Raw genomic sequence first — 11,172 nt, 5'->3', positions numbered from 1 at the left:
CAAATAGTTAAATGTCTATCATTTCAAATTCAATACTGTAGCCTCTAGTATTTTAAAACAACATTTTGTCAAAATCATCATCAAACTTTGATGCTTCCCACATTAGAAGGCCTAGCCCTAGGCAAAAGAGCTTGACAAGGTTAACATTGTCCATCGGTCTACTAGAAATGAGACTGATTGGAGCCCATTTGGGCAAAGTGAGCCAAAATACGAATGCCGGAATTTGCCCCAAAATATTTCAATCCAAAATGGCTGACTTTCTGTTTATTTTCAATCGTGTTATCCCTGAGTTTTTCATGCATCCTGTTATGATAAACACACCCACCAAATTTTGCATCCAAAGTTGGAGTGCAGGCCATTTTTTTGTTTCCGTTTTCAAACTTTGATGTCATGCTCAGTCCACATTTCCTGGTGTAGACAAATAAAAAGCTTGACAAATTTGCTTTCTGATTTGGGCTCATTTGAGAAGTCACAAGTTGAAGCTCATCAAGTTAAGAGCTTTGGGAACCAAAATGGCTGGCTTCCTGTTCAATTTCGGGCATTGGTCCTAGAAACTTTTTTACGTGTCCAGCTAGCTCTAATACATTCAAACAATTTTATGTCATATGTCAAAATGGGGTCATGAGCATATATTTATAACTTTCAAGGTGGTGCTACTGAGTGAGTATTGGGGGAAGTGTTGGGGACACCTAAAATACATATACAGTACTACTGTATTTTTACGGTGGTACAGGTACGGTACTTGCACAAACTGAGGAATTTCTGGGCATGATGAGGCCCCAAAAAGGCAATTACTTCCGTCATATAACCCAAGGCACAAATAATTACACACTCTTATCCATTCTTTAAAAAAAAGACATTTAATATTCAATTATTACATTTCATTCATAAAAAAAGACATTGTTCAGTGACATTCTATGTAGTAAAATGTCCACTGTGAAGTTATTTGGGTGTCACAACACCCTCCAGCTGAGCCTAAATGGGACAAAATGAAAAAGACAAAACTGTTTCAGTTTCAATTCACGCCATCGTTACGAACGCTAGTTTGACGCATCATCACCTTAAGCTGCTGGTTGGTTCTCTTAAGGAACTGAATCTGCTCCGTGTATTTCTTTTCCTGAACCTCGTGTTTTTCCTCTTCGGTCTTTTCAATGGCGTCACATTTGGCCTTTTCATCACGCAACTCTTTCTGCAGCTCCTCTTTCTGCTGCTCCAGCATGGCTATCTATGAAGAACAAGAGTCAACATGAAAACACGCATTCATTGAAGAAATGCTGCTGAGATTTTATTCATCTCACATCAGAAGATGATTTTGTCAACCACAACATGTGACAGGCATTTATTGGGTGTAAGGCTTTTTGGATTTTTACAGTGGAATTTCTGTATGTTGAAGGCGCACACCAAACAAAAATGATAATCATCTCTTCATTGTGTTGGCTCCGTCGAAATTCAAGGGTTCACACTGAGGCGGCCAGAAGTTCGGTCGGCCTGAAAGAATAACGTTCTTCCTTTTTTTCCCTCTTCCATGATTCATTGTTACCTAAGCCCCGAGCAACTGTGATGTCAATTTCAGTCCACAGCAAGAGGCAAAATGGCCGACCCCTGAGATGGATAAAAATGGGTGGATTTTCCGGCGTACTCATATTCACAAATGCAATATCAATCAGAATGCCACATTTAAACTACTCAGGGGAGCACAGACCACAGTGCAAAGAAAATGTTGAAGTTGACTTGCCCTTTAAGCCAGTCTCTGGCTGGTTCTTAGTTTTACTCTGATACATTTTTTTTAAATCCACCGCAGCCACTCAAGCTATGGACCATTGTTTGGTTGATTTTTTTTCTTTATTTTTTGCTTTGCTTTCACTCTTCAGCCCAAAACTCAACTGTGGGGGAGACAAGTTCACCATTATATCAACCTGCTTAATCAAACAAAAAATGTAGGGTTATTTAACTACCAAAGGATAAAGAAATGGTCCTTACTTTTTTCTGCATGTCCACCTTGTCCTGCTCAGCCTGCAGAGCTTTCCTCATGCCAAAAACCACGCTACTCTCGTAAAAGGTCTGGTAAGCGGCGATGGTCATCTGGATCTCATCTCGGACCCGCAACAACAAGTGACCACGCTCTGCGCAGTTGATGGTTACCTGCCTGATCAGCTCATCTATACACAGAGAGCAGCTGTAATTATGACACAGCCCTCTTATCAGAAAAAACATTCACCTTCCAAACATTTCAAAAACTTAAGACGTGTTTTTAATAAGTCCAAATGTAGAGTTGCACGCCTTCAGAGTCGTACCATAATTAATAATGAACCAAAAGAAGAAGAGGTCATTTTTAAATGAACTTAACACACATGTTTTAAGAATATGGGAGGAAGCCAGAGTAGTCGGGAGAAAACCCACACAAGCATGGGGAGAACATGTAAATTCCATGCAAGAAGGCCGGATTCCAGATTTTAACCCCCAACCTCAAAACTGTGAGGTGGACGTCCGAACAATTCATTCACCCATGTCTCTTCTGGCTCTCAAAAAAGGGTAACGCTTCTTCCTCTGCTCACTCCCTGCCTCATTCTCCCAGGTGACTCACTATGTTTTGTGTGATCTCTTTGTCTAAAGCAGGGGTGCTCAAACATTTTGGATTGAAGATCTACTTTTCGATCAACTAACCTCCCGGGATCTACCCTTACCGGCATGCGCGCGTGCACGCGCGCGCACACACACACACACACACACACACGCACGCACGCACGCACGCACGCACGCACACGCACACCCTGATGAGAAACAGCCTGAAACTGAGGCATGCGACGCACTTTGCAGCCTGTTAACTATCGTAGCTCACACGTACCGTTTTAAAGTGCTTCCCTGGGCCTTCCTAGATTCCTATTTTTTGCTCGTGCCCTCAGTGAATTGTACACGAAGCAAACTCTGAATGAGAATAATGACGATAAAAGATAGAGCGCAACAGTTCAGTGACGTAATCACGCGCCACCGTAAATTCAAGATTTACCTGCTTTATTTTATTTTTAAATATTTTTGGGGTGAAAATGAGACTGATAATATGATTAGGGTGCAGTGTACATTAACACTAAAAATATATTATTAACATGTACAAAGACACACAAATGGTTGTTTGTTTTTTTTCTCCTCGACACTCCTCGGATCTACTTGGGACCCGTCTTAGATCTACCGGTATATCAGGATCTACCTAATGGGCACCCCTGGTCTAAAGTATCAATCCGAGCGTCCTGCTGCATTTCCCTCCGAAAATTTAAAATGATGGAATTCATCAAGTGGTTTCTCAATGCAATCAACCAAATGGGTAGAGGTGAGCCCACCTGTTCTGACAGAACATTTGGGGTCGGATACATAAAGGATACCTAGAGGAAGTGGAGGACCCTTGTGGCTGGCGATTCTATCCATCAAGGATTTGGAAGAATCCTATTAACAGGCATTCTGCTTTTTGGAGTTGGCAATTTCCTGATGCAGCGCAAAGTTCGGAAGACGCTTGCAGTACTTTTGGAAATGGGGAGGCTGCCCGTCATGACTGAGGGTGCGTGGAAAGCCGTCAATACTCAGACTCCTGGCATTGAGCAAGCTCAGTCGCCAGCTGCATATGATTCCTGAGCTCCTTCACAAAATGGAGGGCGACTTGGAGAAGTCGTCAGCTTGCCTTGGCAAAGAAATGACCACAATTTTGGCTATTTCATTTCTGCAGTGGCCAGTGAGATTCAAGGCAGACAGAAAATTCAAGTCTCCTTGTCCTAGAACCATTGTTATCTTCATTGCTGTTGGCATTGGGGAGACTTTTTTATGACTATTTTCCTTTTTCACTGTCCACCTCAAGTCATGTATTTGCATGTCTTTACAGCTGTTTCCTTACCAAAGCACTGGGTATAAAGCTCTCTTCTGACAGGGCATATTCCCGTCTCGATGGCCCGTCTTTGCTGCAGCTTCCTGTCCAGGTGCTCCTCGAGGTTCACCACGTCCGCTCGTGTGCACGGTGCACTGGACACTTGCTGCACCCACAGCTGGTTTCCCTCCATCCATTCCCTGTCATGGCAAGAGAATCAAATGAGTGGTGAATTACCTGAGTGACACGACATGTAAAGCACGGGCATACACAGTACCTGGGTGGAAAGATGAGGTTGAGTATGTCATCATTTTGCTGCCTCGGGGCTTCGGCTGCAGAGGATTTGGCTTTCGGAGGTGGAGGCACCGGGGACTCGGCATGCGGTTGGTTGCTGACTTTAAAAGGACGCCCCCCCTGTAAATAGCATATTACATTGCCTGATTGGTTTGAGTTTGCATGTTCTCATACCTGTGTGGGTTTTCTCCGGGTACTCCGGTTTCCCCCCACATTCCAAAATCAAGAACGGTAGGTGAATTGATCCCTCTAAATTGTCCTTGGTGTGATTGTGAGTGTGAATGGTTGTTGTTTGTCTTTGTGTGACCTGTGATTGGCTGGCAACCAGTTCTGAGTGTACCCCGCCTACTGCCTGAAGAAAGCTGGGATAGGCTCTGACACACCGGCGAACCTTATGAGGATAGGCGGATTGGAAAATTGATAGATGGATGAATGGATGCATATACGTGGCACAGTAATCAACTGGTTAACACGTCATCCTCGCAGTGCAGAGGTCCAGAGTTCGATTCCAGGCTCCTTCCTTCCTGTGTGGAGTCTGCATGTTGTCTCTGTGCCTGCGTGATTTTTCTCTTGAGTACTCCATTTTCCTCCCGCATGCCAAAAACCATGCATGGTAGGTTAATGGAAAAATCTTAATTGTCCCTCAGTGTTTTAGAAGACTGTTTTTTGTCTTCTCAGTAAGAGCATGAATTAAAAAAAGACACTTTAAACTACTTTGTATACAGTTTTTCCCATTGTGCCAAGATCTAAAAAAAATGTCTATAATTGACAGTAAACATTATTTTACTTTGTACTCAAATACATTTCAGTCTGTATTTTTTCTTTTCTTTTTACGTCCAAATCCTCTACTTTTACCCCCGTCCCCACCCCCAACCCCTTAAATACAAGAATCTGAGATTCAACAAGTGCAAAGTGTGAGTACCTTCCCCACCTCCGATTTATTGCGCAAGATGTCGTGAAACTTACCTTTGAACACTTTTTATCTGTGGTTTTACTGATTAAAACTGGGTTCTCATATTTCAGTAGCGTCTCGGGAGGTTCAAACATGTTGCCTTAAAATAATAATAAAATAGCACATCTATATCAGAAATCCCAGACCCCCGCTCGGCTTCATGAATGCATACGTAAGTGTAGTCAAAAGCGTCCATTCAGTTGTCTCATCTTGTCACTTCGCCCTCGTTTATGCGCGTCACCCTTGTCATCAAATTCGAGGGAGGAGTGTTTGAAAGTGTTTCCCTTACGAGAAGTCACGCGATGTCATCACTAATCACCCGAGACGATGACGCGACGAGCTGGTATTTCCAATAATAATTATGTAATATAAGACGTTGAGAAATATTCATCCTTTTGCTGGCTTTTTGGTGTAACCTGCGAGAAACGAGTGGAAAACGAAGACGTCAAATGGTGGTGACAGACTGAGTATTTAACGGGTCACTTTTTGTTTTTGTCATAGTTACCTACGTTAGCATACGTCATGCTAGCCAAAGTAGCTGCTTACGTCTGATTATGTCGGGAAATATAGCACGGTAAAAGCGGCATTTGTAATTGTTTCATGTAGTTAGCGTTGCAAGCGAAAGACAATATGCATCATCGGGCGAGCAGGTCAGCTGCAGCCCCCCCCCCCCACCCCAAAAATCATCTGTGCAACTCGGATCAGTTTACAAAACGTTCAACAGTCACAGGAAGCTATATAATTAATCATGATAAAAATGATTTGAAACCATAAATAAAATGATTTGGAAAAAAAGCTTCTCTTTGGTGTTTTGATTGTCGTGTGTCAATTGTAAATGTGAGGAAATCTGACCTGTAGTCCATGTACTTGGTCAATATGAAATGATGAGATTGTTGATAAAACACGAAATATGTTGTACGTCATCAGTATTGTACACTAGCGTTTACGGTAGTGTGCAAGATATTAATAATGCTTCAACAATTCCTCATCTGCCATGCCGTCCATCAATCATGTGATTCACTTATCCTCAGAAAGGTCGTAGAAGTGCTGGAGCCTATCCCAGCTGTCTTTGGTCAGTAGGCGAGGTATACCCTGAACTAGTTAGCAGCCAATTGCGGGTCACATAAAGTCATTATTACAATACAATACATGCTGATTTATATACAGTATGTCCTCTTAGAAGTTGTCAGTTATTTCTTTAGATGATCTACAAATGTATTCCAATTCCCCTCTCTCGAATAGTGCCCAGTGAGTGCACAGAATAAAAAAAGATAAGCCACATACTCAAACTGGCTGTCCCCGGTAATCACTCCATTGGGTCCAACAGCGACTCCAAAAGAGGCGGACATGGCGTTCTCATAGGTTAGACCGGGCGTCGACAACAGGCGGCTCTTTAGCGCCCCCAGTGGCTCCCTAGAGCTTTTTCAAAATGTTTGAAAATGGAAAAAGATGCGAGTGAAATTAATATATTTGTTTTGAGGGCTGCGTAATACAATCATAGAGACACTTTTTTAGTTTTTGCATTTTTTTCACAATCTGTCAGACTGCTGTTTGTTGAGCTGAGCTGAGTTTACAGTCACCAATGCAGTGCTTACACTTCAATATTTGCTTGCAAGCCAAAGCAAAAAAAAAAAAAAAAACAGCCAAACAATCACTCTAATCTCGAAAAACCCACGAGTTGGGTCACTCAAATCTCAAGACACCACTGTAGCTGCCCCAAGATAGGGATAATGCAAAGTATTGTCTAAAATAAACATGTCTCAACTGACCTCTCCAGCTTTGTTGACACCAAGCTGCCACCTCAGGTGATGGGAATTCCGGCTCCTTTTAGAGATCCGGCTCTTTTGGATCGGCTCCCTAAAAAGAGCCGGCTCTTTCGGCTCCCAAATGGCTCCTCAGTTTTTTTGTTGCTTAAATTAATTTAATACCAAAAATAACGTAATATTATGTGTAAAATGAAGTACTGATGCAAAAAATAGACATTAGATCAAATATTTATTATTTATATGGCTTTATTTATATTCTTCTGAACATACTCAACATGGAGTGCTACAAAAATAAAAACAAAGTACAAAGACCCATCTCAAAACAAGGTCGTAAAAAAGTTCGATTTTCTGAATGTGTATATTTATAAGCTTTTAACTATTTACAGTAAAATATAAGTACGCTTTGAATACCACATAACAAATTATAAATTAAAATTTGTAAAACAAAAAGAAAAAAAGCAGCATCCAGGTAGAGGTTTTAGCTTGTCTTTAGCGAAGATTGGCATGAAGAAAAACCAAGTGCCTCAGCTTTGAGGGGTGATCCTGTTTCTCCTCTCTGTTAATATTTGCCCTGTTTTGGAGAAGATTCTCTCTGAGGGGACAGATGTTGCGACAACACACAGCCAACACAAAATGGATGAAAATCCCATGCAAGCATTTTACCCAGTTCCTCATCAATTGTGTTCTGTTTTGCTGGTTTTATAGCTTTTGCGGCCCGGTAGTCCAGTGGTTAGCACGTCGGCTTCACAGTGCGGAGGTACCGGGTTCGATTCCAGCTCCGGCCTCCCTGTGTGGAGTTTGCATGTTCTCCCCGGGCCTGCGTGGGTTTTCTCCGGGTGCTCCGGTTTCCTCCCACATTCCAAAAACATGCCTGGCAGGCTGATTGAACACTCTAAATTGTCCCTAGGTGTGAGTGTGAGCGTGGATGGTTGTTCGTTTCTGTGTGCCCTGTGATTGGCTGGCAACCGATTCAGGGTGTCCGCCGCCTGCTGCCCGAAGACAGCTGGGATAGGCTCCAGCACCCCCCGCGACCCTAGTGAGGATCAAGCGGCTCGGAAGATGAATGAATGAATAGCTTTTTGCATAAAGTGACTCATAGAGCTCTGGGTTGTACATCTAGGCAGTTGTGACATCGCAGCAGCAGCAACAGTTGTAGACACACTAGCACCTTCATTAATAGCTGGTTCCCTTGCTTGTCTTTTCTCTTCAAATTGTACTGATGGGTGGATATTTCTGATGTGCCTGGGCAGGTTATTTGTGGAGCCTGATCTATGGGATATTTTAACCTTGCACAGTCTACACGCTGCCTTTGAACTATCAATTAAATTGAAATGAGTCCATATTTCACTGCGTTTCCGATCCATTTTTTCACCTTTCCACTTTCCACCGTGTTGTTTTTTTCACTAACGAGCTCTCGTCTCCTCGTCTGTCTTGTTCGCGTGCTGCTCAGTGTGCTGCTGTGTGTGTCTCTTCTCCAACCCCTCCCCCTTCTCTAAACTGCTCCGCGCGCGCGCGTGTGTGTGTGTGTGTGTGTGTGTTTGTGTGTGTGTAACCCTCCCCTTCCGGCTCCCAATGAGGAGCCGGCTCCCAATGAGGTGGGAGCCGGCTCCCATCGTTCACTTCAAAGAGCCGACTGTGAGAGCCGGCTCGTTCGCGAACGACACATCACTAGCCACCAGATGGTGCTACACCAATGCTTTCCATTGCTCTTGCTCAACTACAAAAACAACTAATTTAGGATAGTTTCCCCAATAAAACGAACAAATGAATATTGCCAAATACCAAACCACGGAAATGTGATGGTACTCTAGGACGTAAACCCAGTAATCAAAACGATCACTTGAAAAAAATTCGCTGTAGTGGGGGCACGAGCAATGAACCGTGACGTAGCGATGGAACAGTAATCCAAACATGAAATTTGACCTACCTGGTCTGCCATAGTCATAGCAACAATTGATGGCTTTACATTCACAAGATGAGGTTCCGGCAGGACCACACCATATCTTATGGTGTGCCTCCACCTTGCAAGCTAGGTCTGAGTCCACGGGCTTGGAGGTTTGCTGAGGTAGCCTTCTGAGGCACGACTACACAGCCTAGCAGCAGGGTGGGCGCAAGTAGACCAATGAACTTCATTGCCATGGAGTGTCGCAGCACACACACACTGGATGATTTTATAAGGTGTGGGTCATGTTGACATAATAACCCATCTATTTCCTTCCCCAAAACTGGTTGGAATGAAGCAATGAGAAGCTAAAGATTCTTAATTTAGGCTAAAAAAAAAAATCCCCAAATCGCCACAATCTTTGGTAGATATGAATATTTCACACTTAGCATTAATTCTTGGACAATCCCCGAGTGCCACATACAAGTACAATGCCAACTTGTTTGAGCAATTACATAATAAAAACCTTCGGCGGGTCTGGATGACCGATGACTGCTGGGGTCACGCTATCTGTGATCATCCAGCATTGACAAAATAAACACACGCTCTTAACTTCAAGCGCATTGGGCCATTGATGGAAATGGAGAGCACAATTACGAATCTGTTCGCACTGATCGTACTGTGATGACATTAACTAAATGGCCCACTTTTACAAACAGAGTTTGACACCTATGATTTTGCAGGGGTGTCAAACTCAGGTCCTGGAGGGCGGCTGTCCTGCATGTTTTCAAAGTCTCCCTGTTGCAACACACCTGATTCAAATGATCGGATCATCATCAAGCTCTTCAGATACCTGACATTGAACCTGTCCATTTGAATCCGGTGTGTTGCAACAGGGAAACTTGGAAAACATGCACCACAGTGGCCCTCCAGGACCAGAGTTCGACGCCTGTGATTTAGAGTGTTCCACTAACATGCAATGCATGTTTTTGGAATATGGGAGGAATCCACACATGGAGGCCGGAGCTGGAATTGAACCCCGTACCTCAGCACTGTGCGGTCGACACACTCACCACTGGGCCACCGTGCCACACTGATTCGATGCCCTGAGAATAAAATGACCTGGATGAATGAGAAAAGCTTTGGGAGTGTCACGTTGAGCCCGAGGCGATTTCTCATCGCCTCGGGCTCAACGTGACACTCAACGTGCACAACAGAAAAAAACGAGGTGGATCCCCGGAGAAGCAGACAACGAAAAGATCTTGTGAAAACAAAGGGGTTTTAATAAAGAACAAAAGGAGCCCGAACAGGGAAAACGGTAACAGAAAACGCTGGTCAAATAAGGACCAGGGAAAAATAAGGAAGACAACCGAAAACGCTCGCGAAACGATAAAGAGCGAGGAACTACCGAGATAACAATATGATCACAATAAGAAGTACGCGAAGATTGAGGCCGTAAGGCAATAGGGCAGCGAGAAATTGTCAAACGACGAGAATAGCAAATAGAGAGCAATGGCACGGTAAGGAATTCTCCGGCAGTGAGATGACTGCCGGAGTCGCCTAATAAAGGCACGTAATCAGCCCGAAATAACGGGCAGGTGTGCCGAACAGGCGGCGGCAGAACCCGCCACCTGCTGGCGAGCACGCGACGTGACAGTACCCCCCCCTCAATGGACGCCTCCCGGCGGACTACCCGGTTTGGACGGATGAGCTGTGTGGAAGTCGCGCAGAAGGGACGGGTCAAGGATCCAGGAGCGAGGCACCCATTGCCGCTCCTCCGGCCCGTAGCCCTCCCAATCGACCAGGTACTGGAAGCCCTTGCCCCTGCGCCGAGAGTCCAGGATGGCACGAACCGTGTACACCGGGTCCCCGTCGACCACCCGCGGGGGCGGCGGCGGAGCGGGAGGGGGCGCCAAGGCGCTGGAAGACACAGGCTTGAGCAGGGAGACGTGGAACACGGGGTGGACCTTCATGGAGGCCGGCAGCCGGAGCCTGACCGCGACGGGGCTGATGACGGCCTCGACCTCGAACGGACCAGCGAACCGGGGCCCCAGTTTGGCAGACGAGCCGGCCAGGCGAAGATCCCTCGCAGCCAGCCACACCTTCTCTCCCACCGCATATGAGGGCGCCGGGCGCCGACGACGATCAGCGATCCGCCTGTTCCGGGACGCAGTGCGGGACAACGCAGCCCGGGCCTCCCTCCACACGTGATGGGCCCGCCTAAGGTGGTGCTGCACGGAGGGGACCTCCACCTGCCCCTCCTGGGACGGGAACAGCGGCGGCTGGTAACCGTAGGCTGTCATGAACGGCGATCTGCCTGTAGCGGAGGAGACGAGAGTGTTGTGGGCATATTCCACCCAGGGCAGGTGGTCGGCCCAGGATGCCGGACGGTGGAGACAAACACAGCGGAGGGCCGCCCCCAGATCCT

General features: G+C 45.4%; 1 protein-coding gene across 1 annotated transcript; it reads right to left on the bottom strand.

The window, feature by feature from the left end:
- Positions 1-822: 822 nt before the first annotated feature.
- Positions 823-5,472, bottom strand: LOC127597316 (axonemal dynein light intermediate polypeptide 1-like). The gene is made up of 6 exons (XM_052060306.1): positions 5,111-5,472; positions 4,128-4,264; positions 3,881-4,050; positions 1,981-2,159; positions 1,061-1,225; positions 823-975 (listed from the first exon to the last, which is right to left on the bottom strand). The coding sequence occupies exons 1-6, from the start codon at positions 5,189-5,191 to the stop codon at positions 943-945; spliced, it is 765 nt and encodes a 254-aa protein (XP_051916266.1). The 5' UTR covers positions 5,192-5,472; the 3' UTR covers positions 823-942.
- Between the last annotated feature and the right edge of the window lie 5,700 nt (positions 5,473-11,172).

The sequence above is a fragment of the Hippocampus zosterae genome, chromosome 3 (assembly GCF_025434085.1).
Source record: "Hippocampus zosterae strain Florida chromosome 3, ASM2543408v3, whole genome shotgun sequence".
NCBI classification, from domain to species: Eukaryota; Metazoa; Chordata; class Actinopteri; order Syngnathiformes; family Syngnathidae; genus Hippocampus; species Hippocampus zosterae.
This window is presented reverse-complemented; position numbering and strand designations above follow the sequence as displayed.